Consider the following 25,919-nt stretch of genomic DNA (forward strand, 5'->3'; position numbering starts at 1 on the left):
TTAGACGCCCACTGTCGTATATTAAAACCGCCTCGTTTCAATATTTCAATAGTTTGATCGCGTATCTTTCCGAGGGTTTCGACATTGTCAGTTCCCGTAATGAGGTCGTCCACGTATAGATCGCGGTTAAGTATTTCGGCTCCGAGTGGATAATTAGCACCTTCATCCTTCGCGAGTTGTTTGATGGTTCGTATGGCAAGAAACGGTGCTGAGGCTATTCCGAACGTCATCGTATTGAGTTCGAAAGTGTGGATCTATTCGTTATGTAACCAAAATATCCGTTAATACTGGTGATCGTCTGGATGAATCCATATTTGCCGATACATTTTCTCGCTATCCGCTGTTAATGCGTACCGATACGTCCGGAATCGTAACAAGTGTTCTACTAACGTGTCTTGTATTATACGTCCGATTAATAAGGTGCTGTTGAGAGGAAGTCTCTTATCATTTTCGCGGAGGCGTTGAATACGACCCGTACCTTTGTTGTCATGTTAGCTGATTTAATGACCGCATGGTGGGGAAGATAACAAATTCCTATAGGTTCGTTTTTGACGATCGACTTATGTCTTAAATCGATGTATTTATGTGTAATCTGTTCATATTCTTTCTGGAGTTCGATATTCGCGTGTAGTTTCTTCCGGAGATTATTGAACTGACTATACCGCGTAGGTGACTGTAATCGTGTCTTTCTTCGCCGAAGGGAACACGCACGATATATCTTCACGATTCATAGTGTTTCGCAACTTAGACATAATGACTTTGCCTTCTATTTTGTTTACTGAATCTGATCGCGTTATCTTAGGAACGATGAGTAGCGAAAAGTTCCGCCTATATTTATCGTCTAATGATTGAATGATTATCTCGATAACGTCTGTCGATCGAGTTCTGGTATAGTTGATAGCGTGCATGGAACTCGAATATGATTTGATCAGTAAGTGTGACTCTTTCGCGAAATTCTCAGTAATGAAGTGTGCGGCGACACGCGTATCTAATACCGCCGACATTGTCTGAGAGTTCTGTTTCCCTTTCTTACACGATACATGATGCTCCGGAGAAATTGATTCGGTACACCGTGCGAATTGACATGAGACTCGGTGTTAGCCGCGTGAGGGTGGGTTCATTTGCGATGTCGACGCGGTCTCCTTTTTCGCGAGGGTGTGGCTCTCCTGTTTCGTGATCTCATGCTCGTCATTATCTATATGTAATGACGTGTGATGGGCCTGTTGACATATCTGACAACGCGAGGCTCTACATGGTTCCCGGTGCTTCCGTAAGCAATTCTGACATAATTCGTACTGTTGAATCGTTGTCAGTCTGTCTCGTATCGTCATGTCGTAATATCGGGGGCACCGGTATACAAAATGTTCATCTCTTTTGCAAAGAACACAATTAGCCAGAGTCTGAGTATGGAACGTACGCGTTGTATAGGTATCCTGTCGCTTTCGCGGTCGTAAAGTCATCGTCTCGGGATATCCACGTTTTGCGCAGGGCTCGAGGTTCGCGGACGTTGATGACGTTTTCAGCGGAGCACACGCACGCGCATATCGGGTTAAAAAATTAAAGAATTGCTCGATAGTCGGATATTCGTCGGAATCTATCTGTTTATTCCATTCTTGTAGCATTTCGGGGGGTAACGCGCGTTCAGCGAGGCGTACTGGCCAGACCACTGAGCTTACATTAAATGTCTCGAATGTGGAGATGTGAGAACGCAGTTCGTTCAAGAATGCAGTTACGTCCTTCGCTGATCCGGCCTTCGGTCGGGGTATGTCGATTAACGCGTCGATTACCCGAGCTAATAGTATCCGTGGTACATCGAACGCCTTCAGTAAAGCTCCCCACGCGTCCTTATATTTTTCCCCAGTTAATTGATAATGTTCGATCGTTTGAAGGGCTTCGCCGCGAAGGGAGTCGCGAAGGTATACGTGTTTTTCTAAATCCGATATATCACTACGCGTGTCTACGAGGGTTAAAAAGCTAGATTTAAATGGGAGCCATTTCCCTATATTCCCGTCGAATTGCGGGATCTCAATACGCCGTAATGGTATTTGTTGATCGCGGGTTTTCGTGATATCGTTGCTTTCATCAGCGTTATTCGGTTTGTTAGCTGTGGCGGTATCGTTTGAATGAAGTTTGTCTCCGATCGCGAAATATCTCTCTATGATTGGAATTAAACTATCGACTCCTCCTGCTTCGTTGATAGCAGTAACGCACTTTTCATACAAGGTTTCGTATTTCTCTACTAGCTGAGCAAGTCATTCGTAACGCCTTCTTATTTCCTGCTTACTTAGATTTCCTTCATGGATTAGATTTTCGACGTGTGTTAAACCCAATTCTAAAACTAGCCGTTTTTGTTCGAGCTGTTCGAGCTGTTTTCGCAATGCCATCACGAACCGTTATTAATTACTCTACTCTTCGAAATCCACTCAAATTAATTTATGGTACTATAAAAAATGTCCTTTGCACGAGTGTATAGCCGTGCGTTGGGTTCTTGATCACGCGAGTACGGTCCTGATGCCGTAAATCGTTGGAGGGGGTATCCGTTTATTGTTAGTGGTAGCCCGATGGAGGGGGTATAAGATCGTCGCTAGCTATATGCCGATAGATAGAGTGACCGACGAAACGACTGTGGCGGTACGACCGAAGATCGCGCCCTCTAAAGTTACTAGAAGGTTAGGGAATCACGCTAACAGGAAGTAGTTATTAGTTTACGTAGCCGTTGATAAATGTTCAATGAAGGGAAGCAAGTCGTAAAGAAGTTTTAATCTAATCTTATTTCACTATAGAGAAATCCTCTACACGTCGCGGCGTCTTCGTTCTCTAGTCGATCGTTCAAATAAAGAAATACGGCGTGACGGTGGGACCGCCGAAAATGTTATCGTTATTTGTACAAGGATAAAGCGATTTCCGCGTGATTAAGAAATAACTATTTCGTGTATCTATACGTTTCTACCGTTGATATTAATAATTAAGTTATTCATATGTCGATTCAAAGCTTAATGTGAAATTTCTTACAAAAGATGAATAAATGAATAATGATATTGGAAATTGCAAACTTCTACTGGATTCGAAGGCGCAGTTTCACTTGAAATATGTGTTAATGAATAAAGGTTTGTATGCATAAGCGCACACACGGATAATTGAAACTACTTATCTCGTTTCTAGATCCTTCGCGATGATGGTTGAGCTGAGCGCTGAAGATGTTCGCAAGATGGCGGACTTTCTCGATATCGTTGTTCTCTAATCGGTTTGTTCGGCGTGGTGATAGTCTATTCACTGCTTCGTAAATCAGAAGTCGGGAACTCGCACCTTACAGGATTGCACCAGAATGTTTTGACCAAAAGATTCTTCAATGAAAATTCCTCTGATCATTAATTGTATGCTATGAAGTGGAGAAGAAAGGATTAGGTTAAGGTGTAAAATAAAACACGTGGTTGAGCCAAACAAAGAAACAATGCCTTTTTTATTGGCTCGTCAGGGAAAAGCCTTGCGGCATAAAAACCCTAGATGATGTTTAATTATAAAAATGAGAGTCCACCACGTGGTATTACCACGCGGGAAAATACCGTCAATATGAAATGTATATAATGGAAAGATCTCACCTCTCGCTCGCTTCGCTTACGTTCCTTAACTAACTTAGCTTAACTCTTTTGATTTCGATATGTATTCACAGGCTTCCTATAATGGACTGTAAGAATGTCCTTTTGTACTGTCCCAGCAGGGCGTACGGACTGGGGGTAAGAAGTGGGGAGGCGAGAGGTGGGGGTGACTAGAGGGGCGCTTCGGTAGTTACTAGTAGTTGATCGATGCTCACAATGAGTATCGATCTAGACCTTTAATCGATGGAGGTGGATGCGCGCGAATTTTGAATACTGCTAATTACCGTACGATCCTTTCGGATCGTACAAAGATTATAGATGAAAGTTGAGTCTGTATATGTTTGACCCTTAGCTTGGTTACGCTTAATGCTCACACAATTGATGTAAAAAAATATTATCTCAAAAAGAAATTATTATTTTTAAAGAATATTATTCAAAATTACTTGTAAAAATATTTGAAATATTTTTTATTTGTGATTAGAAATATATTTTTATTTAGATGTGAATTAGAATTTAGAAATTATTATTTATTTAGATGTGAATTAGAAATATATTTAAATTTGTGTGCACTTATGATTTAAAATATTATTTGTAAATTTATTATTTTTTTAAATTATTATTTCTAAAGAAATTTTACTTTGTTGGTTTCAAGTATAGAATTATTTTCGTTAGCTAAATGAATAGTTTATCATCAAGTATGTATAGCACTATTCTAAATATAAAATGTATACAGAAAGTTGCTTCATGTAGCAGAACGCAAACGAGTAAACAAACCCAATATGACATTCAATATTATCAGTTAAATTTTTTCCATATTATTTTTGGGTATAATATCTATTTTTAAGAGGAAAATAAAAGTTTATTTATAAACTATGTAACCTTGACTAAAAGAAATAATATTTCATTTCGCAATCCAAATGAAAATAACCTAGCATATTGAGCTAATGCTAACATACAATTTATTTTTGAAAATAATATTCTCTCTCAGAAGAGAATGTTCGCGTGACTATTAGTTTTTACTAACTGTTATTCTCTTGCTTCGTTAGATCCAACAAGGAATGAGTCATTGAAGGCCAAAGTTGTTTACCTCACGAAATGCCGCGCTGTTCGAAGTCTTTGTCGTACGACTACTGCTTGTGCTGACCTTGAAGCTTGAAACTCCCGGTAGCCTGCGTCCATTTAATGTCCAACCTTTCGAAATGCTGCGATGTTCAAAGTCTTTGTCGTACTGCTACTGCTTGAGTTGACCTTGATGCTTGAAACTCTCGGCTACCTGCGTCTTTTTAATGTCTAACTAAAATTTACATGACGCATTGGAATTTTAGTATGTTATAATTTTACAAGGCTTTTTTAATGAGATGATTCGAGATGCGCGGACGCAACTCTCGATAAATGATGAGTGATGATTTGCTCACGTAAGACGTGAGACTTACAAAAAGCTCTCTATTTAATGAGAGAAATTTGAGAAATGAATTGGTATGTCAAATAAAAATTTGACAAGATTAATGAGTGCTCTAAACCACTCAGCACACTGACAAAACACAGGTACTTTTACTGAAATCTTGTGGGAGAACTCCCTGAGTCGCCTCGTGCCAATATTTAAAATTTACACAATCTTTTGTACTGGTTTCTTCCTGGTTATGCAAATATAACGAATTAATAGAAACTTTGAGTAGATAATCTTTCTTTTTTCTAATGACAATATTTGAACAAAGAAAGTTAACAAAAAGTAGTGCGAAATATGTAAAATTAGAATAAAAAGTGAATCCGGCTCGAAGGACCAAAAATGTATAGTATTTAGGACTGAGTTAATGACGTTAGGTAATACGTCTAGTAATTCGGCAATACAAGAGGCGACTGCCGGCGCGACGCACATAGCGCGACGAGCTCGCTAGCCCAAGCCTCGCACATTAATACACACATTACCCGCACCAAGTAGTCCGCGACAATACCGCGGATGACGCAAAACAGACACACCTGACTAACAAACGCGCTGTAGTGACAATACCACTACAGACCCACTCACACTTTTTACATAGCAAAAAAAGGGGGGTTTCTTAGCAATATATGTCAATCCTGAACAAATAATAATATAATTAAGAAATAAACTAACTAAATAAACAAGTAAATAACTATGAACCTAATAAATAAAAATAAATAAATAATAAATAATAACTAAATAATAAGTAAATAAGTAATGGATAAATAAATAAATTAAAATAAATAAAAAGTTATTAAATAAAAAAGAATAAAATAAATATGTTAATAAATTAAAATAAATAAAAAAGTTAATAAATAAAAAAAAATAAAAAAAAATAAAAGGTAAAACAGAAACGGGCAGGAGAGTCAATAAAATGGAATGTAAAAAAATAAAAAAAATAAAAAAGGAAAAAAGTCAAAGAAATTTTGGAGTGAGAGAGGGGATGGCCCGGTCTGTGAGGAGTGGAAAGGGAAAAAAAGGGTATTAAAAATATTTATTAGTGGCCAAAAGTGGCCACAGTCAGTAATTAAAATTTTGTTTATCGTAGTCAGTAAAATAGGAATCGCTCACGGCGTCGCGAAGGATAACCGGTATCCGTCGGCAAGCGAGCAATTACCCAGTCGGTACAGAGCCCGCCTTTGCCTTTTTTAATTCGTGCCAAAGTGACGCGTCTGGCGCAGCGTGTATTAATAAATTAAAACAAATACGAAATAAATTAATAAAATAAATTAAACAAAATGAATTAACACGTTGCGAAGATTCGAAAAAGGATGGGGAAGGAAAGGGGGAAGGAAACAACGTTAACAGATATATCTGTAGACGTTGGGGATTTAAAGTTTGAAAGAAAACAAAGAATAGGAGAAAGTTGGGATAAACAAGGTCAAGGGTATTTTCGAATCTTTGAAAACGAACGTATGTCAATCTAATTTAATTTAACGGGTGATTTAGAATATCTTACGATCGATATAATATTATATAAAACAAAATAAGTTGAAATAAATGATATAAATTAATAAAATTAGATGAATAAATTAATTAATTTACCAACCCTCTAGCTTACGAGTAAGATATTTTCAATCACCCGGTAGGTATTTGTTTTAAACATAATTTTAATCAGTTTAATTAAACTGGTTTAAAACAAATATACAAATAAATAAATTAAATAAATAAAATAAAATAAAAATAGAATAAGATAAAGTGACTAGACTAAAGGTATTTGCCGTGATTGCGAGAATGTTTGAACTACACAATAGCTAAGATAATTAATTAATTAGACAAATTATTTACAAATAATGAATTAAATAAATAAATAAATTTGACAGATAAATAATTCTCGCACTAACGTTAAAGAACAAAAAAAAAGATTGACATACGTTTAACGGATTGCCGTAATTACGGAAATTTAAAATTTACAGAAATAATAAGTTAAATATACAGAGGTGAAATTTTGCGTAGTTACGGCAATGGACGACACGAACACGCAGAAAATAACTACATACTAAAAAAAAATTAATAAATAAAACACCAAGCACTATACACGTGAGAAAAACTTGATGCGCCACGAAACCAATAGTCCACCACTTCCGAATTTTCCCGTCACTTAGACACTAAACTTTTTTTTTTTGAGAGAGAGATTTGAGAGCTTATACTAGTGTCACCAGTATCGTTATAAACAAATGTGACATCTTTTTTTTCAACAATTTCACTTTTAATATTTCGATTTTGTTGTAGGTAACTGTTTTTTTTTTAAATGTTTTTAGCACTGTATATTTTTTAAGGGGGGTGGATAAGTTTGATTCGATGAAAAAAAGGCATGTTTTTACGAATTTTGTTTGGCGATATGGGTAATGCAAATATATTTGTTCAAAGTACATATCATAATACTTGGCTTGAGCTATATTTTTCAAAATTTTGATGCAAAAATATTAAGAATTAACCAAATGGCGGCCAATCTCCGGAGACGTCTCGAAAAAATCTTGAATTGCGGTGTTCAACAAAACTCTCGGAAAAATCTTCTAAATCAAAACAATCAAAATGCATTAGTTTAAATAAATATTCTCTTAAATATCCCTGGGAGGAAATTTTTTTTTTTTTAAGTGAAAACTTTTTTAGAATGGGAGTTATTTGAAAAGTTAATAAACGAAAACGGAGCTATGAAACGGCTGCTACACTAAATAACAAGTGAGAAAGAGACAAACATATAGGATTTAGCCTGCGAGAGAATAAGACGGAACATAGCTATACAGTTTTTCCTATTCTCAGTCTCCTCTTTATGCTATGCTTCGTAGTTATCGCTCCTGGTTGTATATGTATGTGTTTCTGTGCGACTGCATACTCCAAAGCGTGGACACATATTATTTCGATACTCGAAATTTTTGTTGGTAGGAGCGATAGAAAGGTAAAAGAATAAACAGAGATAAGCACGTAGGTATGCGACAAAAGTATAAGGTCCAAACCAACCGACGGTCGAAATATAATAAGAAGGTGCGTGGTCTGATTTTTTTACCAAACGTGTCATTTCTTTTCTATTTAAAAATGTTTCTACTTTATTAAAAAATAATATAAAATTCTTTATTTCGCAAATATTGTTATTAACAATTACGAAATATACAGAATATAATAATAGTATTGTCTGCAATATTTAAAAAAAAATGAAATAATTATGAGATAAATCGGAGAAAAAAAATTAAACAACATTGTAGAATACTTTTCTTGTAAATATCCAAAGACATGTTTTTTAATTACAATGTTTGCGTATTTAGGGAATTTTTACTAAGTTTTCAATAAAATAGAAAAGTTTTAAAATAGAAGAAACTAGACACGTGACAAAAACAAATAAATCTTATTTACTTTATATTTCCAATAAAAATACAATAATGTAACTTATTTTCCAAATATAGAAAAAAGTATATAGAAAATAAATTTAAAAAAATTGTTTATTATTATAAAATAAAACAGCGCAAATGTAAAATAGATATTATAATCGTTGTAATTAAAAACCCGATGAAACGAAAGAAATACGACCACAATTGTTCCCTTCTTTAACAGCATCTACAGTTATTAGTTGCAACACAAAAAGAAATACTTGTGTATGCTAACCCATGATAAAGATATCTCAAATTTAAAGGAAAGGTTAAAAGAGTGGAAGAAAAAATTCATCTACCTGAGTTTCAAAAAAATATATATATTATATTTACTTGGATTAGGACGTTGTAAATTTCTTTCGACAAATATTCTACAATTTTCGTCTATATCTGGTGCTATCGCATTTAGCATTCCATCTTGATGGATCGAATTTTGAAAATATTAGTTTTTGTCAGCTACTTAACCCCCATGGTCGGTTCTTTACCATAAGAATAGAATTATAAAAAACAGGGAAGGTCTGTTAAAATTCGATCTATATTTATTATCTTTATTATCAATGCGATAATATTCATGCCTATAGTTTTTTTTTTTTACAACGTGTCATATCTTTTCTATTTATAAATGCTTCTATTTTATTAAAAAATTTGTATTAAATTCTTTATTTCGCAAATATTAGAATAAATAATTATGAAGTACATAGAATATATAATATATATATTGTCTGAAATATTAAAAAAAAAAGGATTACCAAATACATCATAGAAAAAGAATTCAAGAATACTGTGGAATAAATTAGGAGCAGCTGACAAATTCCATTCAAAAGAAAGTATATTACTGTTATATTTTTATTTTGCTTCTTTATAAAATATATTTGATGCATAAGGTCAAAATATGTCTATTCAATTTGATTTTTATAGGTTTTTATGAAAAATATCCAAAGAGAGCAACTGACCCATGATTATATGATATTATATAATAAATTGTGATATTTGCGTATTTAAGAAACTTATACTTATTTTTCAATAAAATAATAACATTTCTAAGCCTTTGAAAAAACGGTAAAAACTTAGGCGTTTACATGTATCGCCGGCCTCAATGGTTTCTATAAATATGTTTGAAATGTTTTTGACATATTTTTCATAATATTTTTACAAACTTATTTGAAATATTGTATGAAATCATTGCAAAAGGATCTTGCAAGGTTTTATAGAAATATTCGATCATAAAGTTTTTGCAAAAAATATTATTTATTTGAAATATTTTAGAAATCTTTCCGAAACCTATCGCCAAAGATTTCAAGAAAAATTTTAAAATGATTTAAGAAATATTATTGAAAAGATTACAACAAGATTTACAAAACGCTGTGAAAAAATTATTAAAAGAAAACTTTTAAAAACCTTTCTGCAACATTTAATGAAATATTTTTAATAATATTCTTACAAACTTTCTTGTAATATTTTACGAAAACTTTTAGCATGATTTCTGCTAGGATTCATGGAAATAGTTTTAAACATTTTAATTACTCCTTCATTAAAATATTTTAAAAGCAATTTTGAAATATTTTTGTAACATTTTTTATGAATCCTTTTCACAATATTTTAGAATGATGCCTGCAAGGATTCTGAAAGATTTTTTGGGAATAATTTACGAAAATTTTCGCTAAAAGATTAAAAAACTTGTCGTGTTATGAAGGAAGAATTAACTATAAAATTTATATACGAATCATAATGAAGATAAAATTGTGACAACAAATATGATGATCATAGTTTTTATGTTTTTGTAAAATCTCAAATAGTTTACCTTGGGTTAATTCGAGCGGCGTTGTATTTTATGCTGCTATAAAAATTTTAATTACTTTTGTATTTTTTTAATTTTTTTGCGCAGGCAATGTTTTAAATTGTATTCTTTTACATAAAAAAAAATTCATTTTTTTCGGCCGGTTTTTTCAAAAAACTGCGTTAAGGATTTATTAAAACTGTAAATAAACAATTTAAACAGGTTTTATAAATTACTGTTTATTTTTCGAATATAATCCGTACTAGTTTTATTTACAATATTTCATAGATTTAACAATAATAATATTTGAAATAACGTTAATTTAAAGCTAGACTAGATTGAGTTAGTTTGTAAACTTTATCAAAAAAAATTTAAATTTACAGAAGTATGTTTACTCAATCCTATCTATATATTTACATGTATTAGAAGAATCAAATGTAATCAAAACATCTTCGATGAATTCATTTCCATTTTGTTTGTGTCGAGACACGGTCCTGTAAATACGGAAATTTAGTTATTACGTTTAATATTGATTGTAAATTTTATTTTTCGGTAAACAACTTTTTGTTCTACCAAGAAGGAAATATGTCAAGGCCAACAATAGAAGAAGCAGACTTACGTCAATGTATGCTATTTTGGTTCGATCTAGGAATAGACTTTTACGAAACAGTGAACCAAATTAACAATACTTACGGGGATGTTTTGACAATATGGGAGTGTTATGCATGGTTTCGCAAGTTTCGAAATGGAAATAGGAATCTTGAAGATGCCCCAAAAATAAAAGTACATGATAAGTTGGAGTTATTAAAGAAGTTAATAGATTTAAATCCTCGTCAAACAACTGCGGAATTATCATTTAAGATTGACTATTCAGTGAGGAAAATTCAATATCGTCTTCAACACATGGGACGAGTGTGGAGGAAAGAAATGTGGGTTCCTAAAGAATTGTTGGCGACAGTGCTAGTTCAGCGGCGTACCATCTGCGCGTCTCTTTTGTCTCGGCATGAAGTTGATCCGTTTTTACAACGATTAGTTATTGCAGATGAGAAGTGGATAGAATGCAAAGATTCTGTACAAGAAAATCAATTGCATTCTTCGGAAGAAGCATCTGTTTCGACACCTGAACCATCATTAACAATACAGAATATACTTGTTTGTCTTTGGTGGGATATTTGTGGAATCATTCACTATGAATTGCTCAAACCTAGTCAGATCGTTACAAGTAAAATGTATTGCGATCAACTCGAACGAATGAAACATGAGTTAATAAAAAAAGGATCTATTTTGGTCAATGGAAAAAACAGGATCCTTCATCAAGATAACGCGGGGCGAAACACTGCAGATGTAGTACTGAAAAAAATAAAGGAGTTTGGATGGGTCCATTTACCTCATCCAATCTATTCAGCAGATCTCTTGCCGTCGAAAGGCATTTTCAAATTGTTAGAACGTATATTAAGAGATCAAAGCTTTTACAATGTTGGAGAAGTGAAAACCTGCTTGGAAAAGGTTTTTGATGAAGTATCCGTTTTTAAAAATAATATCGAACTACTGCCTTCTTTATGGCGTAAAGTGTTAGAAGAGGATGGAAATTATTTTTAAATATATTATTTATTTCGTAATCAAAGAAAAATTTTGATTACTTTTCGGTCCCCCTAAGACATGCACATGCATATATTACTGGGTATTTATATCTTTCATTTCTATTTTCATATGTGAACAGCTTCAAGAACAGTACATAATGTTAACACTGCAGCCGCTGTCACGTACACGTGACTTTTTATACTCCAGTATTAATCTTGCTGGCAGCAGAGCGAATTTAGTAAGAAAAACCCGATTATAAGCCAGATATTACTTTCAATCACTCATTCAAAAAGGAACCATCAGCTAAAAATCGTTTTTTGATCAATGTTGTTGAAAAATATAGAAGAAAGGAGGAGAAAAGGGTAGGACAACGATCATATCGTAACAGTAAGACGGCGAAAATGATTCGGCGCTTACCTCGACACCTTGGGAATATCAGCTCTTCGCTACATTTCATATTTAAAGTCCAGCCTGAAACAGAATTACTGTATAAAATAAAAAAGTATTTTCATAAATATCTACGAGTGACCAAAAAAGTTGTGTATAATGTGCAATAAAAATATTCACGAAAAGGTGAAACAACTGCTTTTACGACTCGTTCAAGCTGGACTTAATCGTTATTTTTTTTAAACGATCTGAATGTTTCTAAGAGTGCTTTCAAAATAAAAAAACGCCCAAATTCTGCAAGCTTATTAGTTAGTTTTTATTTTTTTCGGTTGCCTTTATAAAAATTAAAGCTTTATCAAGATTATCTTTCTTATCACATATAATTAATGACTTATGAATTCCTATGCATTTTATATTATTTCGACTATAAAAAAAAGCTAAAAAATATAATAAAATAAACTTCACATTTTTTATTAAGCATATAAAATATATATTTTTTGACTGCGAATTCTCATATTCAATAAACTATAAATATAATTAAACAATATATTTATTTAAATAAAATAAAAAGCATAATTTTTTTTTTATATTATATAATCTATCGTTAATTGTCTACGTTGCTTTTATTTTTTCTTTTGTTTTTTGTTTGTTTTCTTCAAATTGTATATTTGTAGCTACTAAGATCAAAATATATTCCACTGATAACCATAGAATTAAATAAGAAATATATATATAGAAGAAATATAGATATATATGTATAATGAATTTTTACTTTTGTAACTAAAAGAAATTAACAATATTCAATCTGTAATAGGATACGAACTTTCTTGTTATTTAAATTTATTTTCAGTCTTTCATTATTAAAGAACATAAAAATACATCAACGCATATAATGAGAAATTTGTTAAAATAATTAAAAGTATAAACTATAGTACGAAATATTTGCACTTTTTACGATATTAATGCAATTTTATTGATGTGATAATTATATTTTACCTATAAATCCTGCAATCTGAATATAATTTATTTGAACAAAAATATCCTGTTTCTTGTTTATACATTTGATCTAAATATAAAGAGCAGTTTGAATATGAGTAAACTAAATTATATAAACAATATCTATTTGTATTTTGAATATTTGAATTGAACAGTTACTTTGTATAATTTATGATGTATTATATCTTTATATACAGTGCCTCAAACAATTGATCAAATTTTCTCATTGTTTTTAAATTCCTACATTGCTTTCGTAAATCACAAGGGACAGAAATAATTTCCATGTGTCACACATTATACATGACTTTTGTTGTTTATATAGTACAGAAATAATTTAAATATGTTGCATAATTTAAGCAAAATTAAACAAAATTAACAAATCTTTGATAAGATCAATTTTTTTTATTTAAAAAATACAAAATTATAGTAACTCGTATACCCTTTTTTAGCTATCAATACCGCTTTTATGCGTCTTGGCATGCAATTTACTCAATTTTTGCACTGTTCAGGTTTAATTGTTTTCCTAGCGACTTTTACTGTTGACTACAATTCAATAATACATCTCGAATTATGATCGAAATTGACAACTTCTTTTTTCAGTAAATTCCAAAGGTGTTCTTTTGGTTTCAGATCGGGTGACTATGGGGTATGTCTAAAAAAGTAAATTCATGAACTTTTAACCACTCTTTAGTTATTTTTTTCTGGCTTTTAGGGTTGTTTTTTTGCTAAAATATGACTTCTTCTGCGTTCTTATTCAAATTTTGTTTATTTTATCGAAAAATTAGTATAATTTACTTAAATACGCAAATATCACAATTTATTATATAATATCATATAATCATGATTCAGTTCATCTCTTTGGATATTTTTCATAAAAACCTATAAAAATCAAATTGAATAGACATATTTTGACCTTATGCATCAAATATATTTTATAAAGAAGCAAAATAAAAATATAACAGTAATATACTTTCTTTTGAATGGAATTTGTCAGCTGCTCCTAATTTATTCCACAGTATTCTTGAATTCTTTTTCTATGATGTATTTGGTAATCCTTTTTTTTTTTAATATTTCAGACAATATATATATTATATATTCTATGTACTTCATAATTATTTATTCTAATATTTGCGAAATAAAGAATTTAATACAAATTTTTTAATAAAATAGAAGCATTTATAAATAGAAAAGATATGACACGTTGTAAAAAAAAAAAACTATAGGCATGAATATTATCGCATTGATAATAAAGATAATAAATATAGATCGAATTTTAACAGACCTTCCCTGTTTTTTATAATTCTATTCTTATGGTAAAGAACCGACCATGGGGGTTAAGTAGCTGACAAAAACTAATATTTTCAAAATTCGATCCATCAAGATGGAATGCTAAATGCGATAGCACCAGATATAGACGAAAATTGTAGAATATTTGTCGAAAGAAATTTACAACGTCCTAATCCAAGTAAATATAATATATATATTTTTTTGAAACTCAGGTAGATGAATTTTTTTCTTCCACTCTTTTAACCTTTCCTTTAAATTTGAGATATCTTTATCATGGGTTAGCATACACAAGTATTTCTTTTTGTGTTGCAACTAATAACTGTAGATGCTGTTAAAGAAGGGAACAATTGTGGTCGTATTTCTTTCGTTTCATCGGGTTTTTAATTACAACGATTATAATATCTATTTTACATTTGCGCTGTTTTATTTTATAATAATAAACAATTTTTTTAAATTTATTTTCTATATACTTTTTTCTATATTTGGAAAATAAGTTACATTATTGTATTTTTATTGGAAATATAAAGTAAATAAGATTTATTTGTTTTTGTCACGTGTCTAGTTTCTTCTATTTTAAAACTTTTCTATTTTATTGAAAACTTAGTAAAAATTTCCTAAATACGCAAACATTGTAATTAAAAAACATGTCTTTGGATATTTACAAGAAAAGTATTCTACAATGTTGTTTAATTTTTTTTCTCCGATTTATCTCATAATTATTTCATTTTTTTTTTAAATATTGCAGACAATACTATTATTATATTCTGTATATTTCGTAATTGTTAATAACAATATTTGCGAAATAAAGAATTTTATATTATTTTTTAATAAAGTAGAAACATTTTTAAATAGAAAAGAAATGACACGTTTGGTAAAAAAATCAGACCACGCACCTTCTTATTATATTTCGACCGTCGGTTGGTTTGGACCTTATACTTTTGTCGCATACCTACGTGCTTATCTCTCTTTATTCTTCTACACTTCTGTCGCTCCTACCAACAAACATTTCGAGTATCGAAAGAATACGTGTCCACGCTTTGTAGTATGCAGTCGCACACAAACACACACATATTCAACCAGGAGCGATAATTACGAAGCATAGCATAAAGAGGAGACCGAGAATAGGAAAAACTGTATAGCTATATTCCGTCTTATTCTCTCGCAGGCTAATTCCTATATGTTTGTCTCTTTTTCTCTCATTATTAAGTATAGCAGCCGTTTTATAGCTTTGTTACATAGCTCCGTTTCGTAAAAGTAAATTTTTTATTTTAATTAAATATTGTAATACCGAGGAAAAAATTCGAAAGAAATTTGAAGATTTAAAAAGTGGAGCACGTTATGAAGAATACTCGATAGCTTTTATGTGCACATCTGTTGCACGTTATAAAGAATTTTATAAAATAGAAGGAACTGCATTCAGAGAAATATTTCCTGAAGTACATCTGGCTCATATTTTCAGTAAAACACCATTCTTAGCAGAGAATCTCGAAGGTTTGTAAAATTATTATTAGAAAAAAAATAGAATGCGGTTATATTAACTTTTTGCATAAAAATATAAAAAAATAAAAACGATTTTTATAAACCTTTTATTTCAGAATTTTATACGTATTTGAAGAATATCAAACCGCACGCCACAATTAATGTTACAACTTAATTATTATTTCCCTATTATTAATGAATTCATATAAATTGTGTAAATTTTGTCAAAATATAATAACAATAAAAATAAAAATATAATAATATGTTGTGTTTGCGATAAGAAAATAAATATATTAAATGATAGTTTCTATACTTATATATAATAATTTATTCAATGTTTAATCAATTAAATTAGGTTAAAAAAAATGTGTCGAATAATAAAAGGTTATGTGAAATATATTTTCTAAAGTACATTTTGTCGAATTAAATTATTTTGATAGCACGAAACATTTGATTTGATCATTCTAAATTTCTAAATAATTCTGTTGAATACATATACTGTAGTTAATCTAGTAACTATAGTGAGTCGTGGTAATCTTCGATTAGCATCATCTAAACAAAAATATTAAAGGACAAATACTGAGTAATTTTATGTAAATAATAAATGTAGTACAAAGAAAATCTACTTGACCAATTAGATTATTACTGGATGATTCAAATTTTAACTATTCAAACGAGATTTTTTTTCCATAGCATTATCAAAGACTTTAATAAACTATTAAACAAAATCTCAGAAACCTAAGTAATGGTGCAGATAAGCAACATCTTCAGTACAAAAACAATAAGTATTGCATTAAAGTTACTTTAAAATAATGTTATCTTATGATTCCTTTAAAGAAATTCGAAACTGATTGTTCAAAACTCAAACAATTATTGATACATACGAATATTGTATAGATACTGTGTTAAAACAAGTGGTATGTAAATAATATTTTTTTATATGAAAAAGAAGTGTTACCCTTCTTTGTCTAATAGTCTCACATTGTTTGACTTTTAATGACAAGAATTAGTTATTCAAAGTGTAGGTAACTATTATACAGTTCTAATATAATAAAACTTGAAATAATTAAAAATACATTATAATACTGATAATAATACAGTTAAATCAAAATTTTGCACAATCCTGATATTCAAGCTTACACATTGTACATAAAAGTTTGTGAGTGTTTTAATTTCTTGTAATAAAAATTTCTGTAGAATATTATTAATTTTATACTAGACCTTGAGATTTATTTTTTTTTGATAATAACACCCAATAATTCATCGAGAAATATTTCATTCTATTATATTAATCATTACAGGTAAAAAATGGCGTACAACGTGCTTGATGATGCTATGCGTTTAGTTGTTAAATATTTAAACCTCAAGGGCCAGATAAATGCGTCTCTAACTTGCATGTACGATCCGAAAAGGATCGTACGGTGATTAGCGGTATTCGAAATTCGCGCGCATCCACTTCCATCGATTGGGATTCTAGATCGATACTCATTGCGAGCATCGATCAACTGTTAGTAACTATCGAAGCGTTGCTCTAGCAACCCCCACCTCTCGCATCCCCACTTCTCATCGCCCTAGTACGTACGTCCTGCTGTGACCGTACAAAGGGGCATTCTTTCTATTTTCTTCACCGGACGCCTACGACTACACATCTTGAGGGATTATAGAGGCTTAGGAATTCACAAAGGACAACGAAGAGAATATCCTCATCTTCAAGACTCGTGAAAGTGAGCCTATTCAACATCACAACCCTTAAGGTTGTGATCGCTATATTTGCGGAGTGCGAGAGGTGAGATCTTTCCAATATATATATATTTCACATCGACGGTATTCTCCCTCGTGGTACGCCACGTGGTGTATTCTTATTGTATAATCAAGTAACATCCAGGGTTTTTATGCCGCAAGGCTTTTCCCTGACGAGCCAATAAAAAAGGCATTGTTTCTTTGGTTGGCTCAACCACGTGTTTTATTTTACACCTTAACCTAACCCTTTATTCTCCACTTCATAGCATAAACAAATTGCCAGAGGACTCTTAATTGAGGAATTTCGGCCATAACATTTTGGTGCCTCCTGTGAGGTGCGAATTCCCGACTTCTGATTTACGAAGCAGCGAGTAGACTATCACCACACCGAGCAAACCGATTAGAGAACAACGAAGTCGAGGGAGTCCGCCATCTTGTGAACATCTACACCGTTCAGCGGAGGCAGCATCACGAAAAATCTAGAAGCGAGATAAGTAGTTTTAATTACCAGTGCGTACGCCTATGCGTACACATCCTCATTTACTAATATATATCTCAAGGGAAATTGCGTCTTCGAACCCCGTAGAAGTTCGCAATTTCTTATATATCTATGCATTACGCTCATTTCTCTGTAAAATTCACATCTTAACAACGAAAAGACTTATAGAACTTAATTTCTAAATTTGAACGGATACATTATATATAATCGAATGTTATTCTCCATCTCGGAAAACGCTTTATTCTCGTACAAAGAACGATAAGATTTTCGGCGGCTTCACCGCTACGCCACCTTCCTTTATTTGAACGGTCGACTAGAACGAAGACGCCGTGACGTCATCGCCGGACACCCCATCTATCGGCATATAGCTAACGACAACCGTACACCCCCTCCATCGGCCTCTTATACTACACATAGGTATACCCCCTCCAACGATCTAGCCTCAGGGCCGTACCACGCGATCGAGAACCCAACGCGCGGTCATTCATTCATATAAAGGGGATTTTTACATATTACCGTAAATTAATTTGAGTGGATTTCGAAAAGTGGAATAATTAATAACGGTTCGGAATGGCATCGCAAAAACAGCTCGAACAGCTCGAACAAAAACGGCTAGTTTTAGAATCGGGTTTAACACACGTCGAAAATCTAATTCAAGAAGGGAATTTAAGTAAACAGGAAATAAGAAAGCGTTACGAACGACTTACTCAGCTAGTAGAGAAATACGAAACATTGTATGAAAAGTGCGCTACTGCTATCCGCGAAGTAGGAGGAGTCGATAGTTTGAATCCCATCATAGAGAGATATTTCGCGATCGGAGACAAAATTGACTCGGGCGATACGGCCGCGGTTAGTAACGCGAACGGCTCGCATGGAGACGACGGTGCTACAAATACCCGCGATCAGCAAATACGATTACGCCGAATCGAGATCCCGAAATTCGACGGAGACATCGGAAAGTGGATTCATTTCAAGGGGAGTTTCATGACACTGGTGGACGCGCGTACCGACATGTCGGATTTAGAAAAACATATATACCTCCGCGAGTCTCTTACCGGTAGAGCGCTTCAGACGATCGCGACATATTCATCGACCGGGCAGAATTATAAGAATGCGTGGGAAATGTTGTTGAAAACTTTCGACCGGCAACGCATACTCCTAGCACGGGCCATTGACGCCTTCATAGACACTCCACGCCCGAAAAGCATGTCAATAGAAGAGATGACACGGCTCGCTGGTGACTTGCGGGCCCATTCGGATACTATTACTTCTTTCAATGTACCACACGCACTGATGGTACGCCTTGGCGAACGCATTCTACCCCGCGACCTTAGACAAGAATGGGACAAACAGTTAGATGCGGATAATTATCCGACCATGAATCAGCTTTGCGACTTTGTGAACGAGTACACACTCCGTAGCGTCGCGTCGTCGAATATTCCATCGACATCGGGAAACGAGCCTCACTCAAAACGTAGACATACTGATACGATGACTTTACGGCCACTAAAGCGACAGGAGACACATATAACGCGTACATTTCTTACTCGGACCTCAATTAATTGCATTCTTTGCAAACGAGATAAACATTTTTTATACCAATGCCCCCGGTACCATGACCTGACGAAACGAGACAGACTGGCGATGGTCGAACGTTATGGACTATGTAAAAATTGCTTACGGAAGCATCGAGACCCATGTAAGAGTTCACATTGTCAAATCTGCAGCCGATCCCATCATACGTCGATACATATAGACAATGACGAGCATGAGGTCACGAAACAGGAGAGCCACACCCCCGCGAAAACGGAGACCGCGTCGACATCTCAAACGAACCCATCACTACGCGACTAACACCGATCCTTCATGTCAATTCGCACGGTGTACCGAATTAATTCCTTATGAGCGCCAAGTACCGTGTTAGAAAAAACGAAACGGGACCTTTAAACAATTTCGGGTATTCTTAGATACATGCGTCGCCGCACACTTCATTGCCGAAAATGTCACGAGAGAGTTACGCTAACAGATTATACCATATTAGGTTTCCACTCACGCTAGATCAGAACTTGATCGATGATCGTCATCGAGGTAATCATTTAATCGCTAAACCATAAATATAAGCAGAACTTTTCGCTACTCATCGTCTCTAATATAGCGCGATCGAATTCAGTAAACAAATTAGAAGGCGAAATTCATTACGTCTAAAATGCGAGACGATACGAATCGGGAAAATACATGGTGCGTATATCCTCGCGAGGAAGGACATGATCACAGCCACCTACGTAGGACTAGCGCCCCCTGGATTATACTGTGCAGGACGTCTCCACGTCGCTCCGTATTTTAACAGAGGAAACTTGTGCAAAATTTCTTTTACTAATTACAAATTTGTGATAAGTGTAAAGAGCAAAAAATTCTGATCAAACTAATATAATAATTTTTATTAGTTTGGGTAGTGAAAGAGAAACATAAGCGAAAAACTTTATTCGTGTTCTCTGACTACTGTGCGGCCATCTTGGATAAGCCTTTCGATCGAAAGTTTATCCCGCGCGAGTGGTGCGCCACATCGCGGCTCAGTGTGAAACTGTCCGGTTTGGACAACATAATGTCGAGCAGCCAATCAGTGCGCTCTATAGAAAGGAACAAAAAAGAGAAGAAAATGGAATTCCCGCCATTGAAGAACAAGCCTGCCGAAGAAATGGAAATTGCTGATGAGCAGACTATATGGAAAATAAAGGCAAAGAAGCGTAAAGAATTAAGCGATGAAGAGCTTAATAGCGAAGACGTGCCAAAAAAGGCCATGAAAAAAGAACCCGAAAATGAAATTGAGAAAAAAATCAAAAGCTACAGACGCTTCGAAAGAAATCTGAAACACATAGAAGTCGATGAAATTGTCATCGACGATCTTATCGAAATTAAAAATAATGTCTCTGCTATGCTCCAAACAATCTTGGAGCTAAAAGAAGAGAACTCAAACATAAAGAAGGCCAAACCTTCAGAGGGATCAATCGACGACAAACTACAGAAATTGGAACAGGCTATCCTCGTAGCAACTAACTCCATAAACGAGATGAAAAAATAACACGACACAGACAAAAACCAATAACCTATGCAGATCGTCTGAAAATTCCTGCGGTAGCAAAGGAAGCTAACAAGACATCAAGCATAACAAGACACGTAGTTGCCATATATCCAACTACTGAGAGTAAGATCACGACTAGTGAAGAGACAAAGAAAACGGTGATGGCAAATATGGCACCTACCAAAGAGAAGCTAAAAATCTGCAACGTTAAGAAGATTTCGAAAAATGGAATTCTTGTTGAAACTAAGACCAAGGAAGACCTGGACCGAGTGATAAATGCAGAAAAGTGGCAGCAGGTAGGCCTACGAACCGGGGTACCAGCAAAAAAGAGGCCAATGCTAATGGTACAGAGCGTACCGAAAGATATGACAAATAAGGAATTTCTGGAAGCACTACGACAACAAAACCTAGAGGAATACACCAAAAGTAAATTTGCAGAAGAGATCTCAGTCTCATACAGATCCGATTGCAAAAACAAAGACAATGTAAACATTATCCTCGAGGTATCACCAAATGCGAGGAACATTCTTCTGAAAAATGATAAAGTCTACATTGGATGGCTATCCTTGTGGATTAGAGACCACACCGTTGTCAGCCGTTGCTACAAGTGCCAATCCTTTGGTCATGTATCAAAACACTGCAAAGCCAAGACCGATACATGTGGACATTGCGGATGTGATGGACACACCTTTAAGGAGTGCAAGGCTAAAGACAAAAACCCAGTGTGCATTAACTGCAAGAGAGCAGGAAAACCCTGCAATCACTCATCGCGCTCAGGAGAATGCCCTGCGTATAAGATAGCACTTGCAAGCTACATCAAAAAAGTAGATTATGGTAAGTAACTCTACCACATATATTAATAGGGAAACTGTAACGATAGGACAAATAAATGCGCAAAATTCAAAGTCTGTATCAGACGAACTAAGGCAGTTAGCATTTGAGCACAAGTTAGACATACTTGCTGTCCAAGAGCCTTATTCGTTTCATAATAAGGTGGCAGGCATGGGAATATGCACTAAAGTGATATTAGATACTAAAACATTCTCAAATGTTATAGGATCTAATAATATAAAAGCGGCAATAGTAATTTTCAACAACAGAATTGACGTTATTAAAATAGAGCAATTAAGCAACACACACATAATTTGCGTTGAGATTAGAATCGGCAGTTTAAAGTTATACTTGGTAAGTGCATATTTCCAACACTGTGAGGATATTGATCCATATATTCTTCATTTGGAAAATATCCTAATGGTGCTGGACAGAAAGAACATTATATTTTGCATAGACTCAAATGCTAAGTCAACAACTTGGTTTAGTAAATGTACAGACGAAAAAGGAGAAGCACTAGAGGAATTATTATCACAATTCCAATTACACATTGCCAACAAAGAATCTGAAACCTTCACCTTTGACAATACACGAGGACAGGATAATATCGATGTCACAATCGCTGGTAGTAGCTGTATTAACCTTATATCTAATTGGAAGATACACAACGGCGAAACAACAAGTGACCATAACCTTATCACATTTAAAATAACATCAGCCTCAGATAAGGTCATAAGTCTCAAAGGTGACAGATTCAACACCAAGAAAGCAGACTGGGGAAAGTATATTAGAAATTTATCTAACATCATGGATACAATAAACAATGAAGATACTACTAGTGCAACAGATGCAGCGAATAAAATTGAACATGCATTATTACGAGCTGCACAAAATTGTATTCCGAAAAAGAAACGCTTTTCCAAGTCTGCCCCATGGTGGAACAGTGATCTAACTAGTCTACGACAACTAGTCAAAAGAGCACGACGAAAATATAATAAAACAATAAACAGTAGACTAAAAACAATACATAAAACGGAATATAAAAGACTAAGAAACCAATATATAAAGACCATTGCAAAAGCAAAACAAGAAAGTTGGGAGAAGTTTGTCACTGATATTGGTAATCAGGAACCATGGAGTATTGTGTATAAAATTCAAAGAAACAAAATTCGTGTTGAAAATGTCATTGAAACAATTAATGAAAGTGGCAGACAATCATTAAATTTTAATGACACAATGGAAACACTGCTCAATAACATGATTCCTGATGATAATGTGGACAATGAGACAGAGTGGCACATTATTACTAGAAGTGACACACTTCTAGCACCAAGCACACAGGACGCACCGCTATTCAATGTTTCTGAAGTAGAAAATGCTATCAAGAAATTAGGCAACAGGAAGGCTCCTGGACACGATCTAATTGAATCAGAAATGATAAAGAAAGCTATGCCTGTACTGTCTAATAAATTACGAGATCTGTTTAACGAATGCCTAACTCAGGGGATTTTCCCAAATCAATGGAAAATAGCGGAAATTAGGATATTGAGAAAAAGCATAGACAAGCCAGCAACTGATTTAAAGTCTTACAGACCTATTTCCTTACTTCCAATACTTGGGAAAATCCTGGAAAAACTTATTGCTGGAAGACTCCAGACAATATCACATTCACACCCTTTGGCATCGACTAGACAGTACGGTTTCAGGCCAGGCAGATCAACAGAAGATGCAATTGTAAAATTAAGAGACATTGTGCATCAAACTAGCGAAAAGTATGCTATTGGCCTCATGTTCGACATTTCTGGTGCATTTGATGGTGTATGGTGGCCTAGTGTACTCAGCAATCTCAAACGTAGAGATTGCCCCAGAAACGTATATAACCTTATTTCGAGCTATCTTTCAAATAGAATAGCAAGAATTACAACTAATACCACCCAGATATCTAAAGTTGTAAGCAAAGGCTGCCCACAGGGATCTGTATTAGGACCATTAATGTGGAACATCATCCTTGATGATGTTCTAGAAGAAATCTCTAATACGGGAAATGAGGTAATTGCATATGCTGATGACATTGCTATAATAGTGAAAGGTAATAGCAGAAAAGCTCTTGAGCTCAAGGCAAATGAGGTTACTTTAATCTTGAATAGCTGGTGCACAAGACAGAAACTAGTACTATCAGTGACAAAATCTCATATGATACTTCTTAAAGGTTTCTTAGACATAAGAAGACCACCAACCGTTAAACTTGGAAGTAGATCACTAAAAATGGTTTCAGAATCAAGATATTTAGGAGTAACATATGGAACAAGGATGAATATAACCCCACATGTTAACTACATTTATAACAAGAGTAAGACCATTTTCAGCCAATTTGCCAGAGTTGCGAAAAGTACATGGGGTTTGAAACAATTCTATTATGGAATCGTTGTATAAGGGAGTTTTTATACCCATTATCTCCTATGCTGCAGCTGGCTGGGCTGACAAACTTAATACACATCATCACAGGAAACTAAATCAGGCACAACGATATGCTTTAATTGGAGTTACTAAAGCATATAGAACAGTATCGACGGATGCTCTTTGTGTGATAGCAGGAGCAACTCCCATAGGACTTCTACTAACTGAAAAGGTAAGCCTTTATTATCAACGGAAAAACTTGTCTTTTCAGCACTTCTCAAAAAGATTCGAAGCACTTGAAACTGTAAATAGAAGTGAAACTAAAATAAGACTCCTTGAGATTAAAAAAGAAACAATAAGTATATGGCAACAGAACTGGAATGATAGCCCGAAAGGAAGGCTTACATTCCAGTTCTATGAAAATATAGAAAACAGGCTAAATGCAAAATGGATAAGACATAACCATTTCATAGTTCAACTCCTCACAGGACACGGTAATATTAAGCAGAAACTAAAGAGTCTTAGATTAGCAGACACTGATATTTGCAGCTGTGGTGAAGTCGAATCAGTCCGACATATCATCTTTGACTGTGTGCTCCTAAACGACTTAAGGGTTAGTCTAAAACAGGCTATACTAGATAAATACCATGTTTGGCCATGTGATTACAAGTGCTTAGTATCCAAAGAAATTTTTGGCATTTTTAATGCATTTTCAGTTACAGTTCTAAAGAACAAGGACCAAAACATAAGAAGGTAAGCAATCCTTATCCCTGTAAAAGAAGCTGTAGACGTATTCGCAGGCACCATTTGGTGTACCGATACAGCTGGGTTGCAAAATTACCCAAATACTAGCAATAACATCTGATGCTAGCCTGCATGAGACCGAGCAATTGCTGGTGACCCCGCCTCCTCGTGGCCCTCGCTGGACAACGTTTTGCTTGTAAATCTTAATGATTTGCCAGCAAAACGGCTAAGTGGGTCACTTCCCAGCTTTGGGACGGTCTACCTCTCTGATGATCCAGAAATGGTGAAGAGGGGGTTTTTCCAAGCCCAATGATCATAACACCTACGGTCATTGTTCTCTTCGCAATGGTTTTACGCATTCAACATCACGTGTAATAGGCAATAGCCTGAGGCACAGCTGGGCGAGCACTTGCTCGACGTATGCTCAGAATGAAACTAGAAGCCACCTACGTAGTATAGCCTCACGCCGATTCCACAATCTCTCGAAGAAGTTACACGCGAATACCGAACTCAGGAAGGAATACGAACGGATCATACGGGAATATATCGATTTAAGACATATGTCGAATGTTAAAGACGAACTTACGGGAGGCTGTTATCTTCCCCATCACGCGGTCATTAAATCAGTCAGCATGACAACTAAGGTATGGGTCGTATTCGACACTTCCGCGAAAAAAATGA

At 34.2% G+C, this 25,919-nt stretch overlaps 3 protein-coding genes and 1 long non-coding RNA gene across 4 annotated transcripts; 2 read left to right on the forward strand and 2 right to left on the reverse strand.

The window, feature by feature from the left end:
- Positions 1 to 1,097: 1,097 nt before the first annotated feature.
- LOC149031314 (uncharacterized) lies at positions 1,098 to 2,384 on the reverse strand. Its single transcript, XM_089176297.1, has 2 exons — positions 2,285 to 2,384; positions 1,098 to 2,185 (listed from the first exon to the last, which is right to left on the reverse strand). The coding sequence occupies exons 1-2, from the start codon at positions 2,382 to 2,384 to the stop codon at positions 1,098 to 1,100; spliced, it is 1,188 nt and encodes a 395-aa protein (XP_089032423.1).
- A 1,788-nt stretch (positions 2,385 to 4,172) lies between these two features.
- LOC149031315 (uncharacterized) lies at positions 4,173 to 5,518 on the reverse strand. The gene is made up of 2 exons (XR_016177844.1): positions 5,146 to 5,518; positions 4,173 to 4,890 (listed from the first exon to the last, which is right to left on the reverse strand). It is a non-coding gene; the product is annotated as an uncharacterized LOC149031315 (long non-coding RNA).
- A 5,285-nt stretch (positions 5,519 to 10,803) lies between these two features.
- LOC149031316 (histone-lysine N-methyltransferase SETMAR-like) lies at positions 10,804 to 11,817 on the forward strand. The gene has a single exon (XM_089176298.1). It carries the CDS (start codon positions 10,804 to 10,806, stop codon positions 11,815 to 11,817), a length of 1,014 nt encoding a protein of 337 aa, XP_089032424.1.
- A 5,757-nt stretch (positions 11,818 to 17,574) lies between these two features.
- On the forward strand, positions 17,575 to 20,420 carry LOC149031317 (uncharacterized). The gene is made up of 2 exons (XM_089176295.1): positions 17,575 to 17,734; positions 17,955 to 20,420. The coding sequence occupies exon 2, from the start codon at positions 18,758 to 18,760 to the stop codon at positions 20,039 to 20,041; it is 1,284 nt and encodes a 427-aa protein (XP_089032421.1). The 5' UTR covers positions 17,575 to 17,734; positions 17,955 to 18,757; the 3' UTR covers positions 20,042 to 20,420.
- The last annotated feature ends 5,499 nt before the right edge of the window (positions 20,421 to 25,919 follow it).

Source organism: Polistes dominula, unplaced genomic scaffold, assembly GCF_049000335.1.
Source record: "Polistes dominula isolate Pdom_NZ unplaced genomic scaffold, Pdom_raw_medaka contig_216, whole genome shotgun sequence".
Classification (NCBI taxonomy): domain Eukaryota; kingdom Metazoa; phylum Arthropoda; class Insecta; order Hymenoptera; family Vespidae; genus Polistes; species Polistes dominula.

Excerpts from the sequence above, each read along its gene's own strand:
- LOC149031314 (XM_089176297.1), bottom strand. The coding sequence starts at position 2,384 with ATGGCATTGCGAAAACAGCTCGAACAGCTCGAACAAAAACGGCTAGTT. Across the intron at positions 2,186-2,284 it reads AATCCATGAAGGAAATCTAA|GAGGAGTCGATAGTTTAATT; the intron begins GTAAGCAGGAAA and ends TCAACGAAGCAG.
- LOC149031316 (XM_089176298.1), top strand. The coding sequence starts at position 10,804 with ATGTCAAGGCCAACAATAGAAGAAGCAGACTTACGTCAATGTATGCTA.
- LOC149031317 (XM_089176295.1), top strand. The coding sequence starts at position 18,758 with ATGGCATCGCAAAAACAGCTCGAACAGCTCGAACAAAAACGGCTAGTT.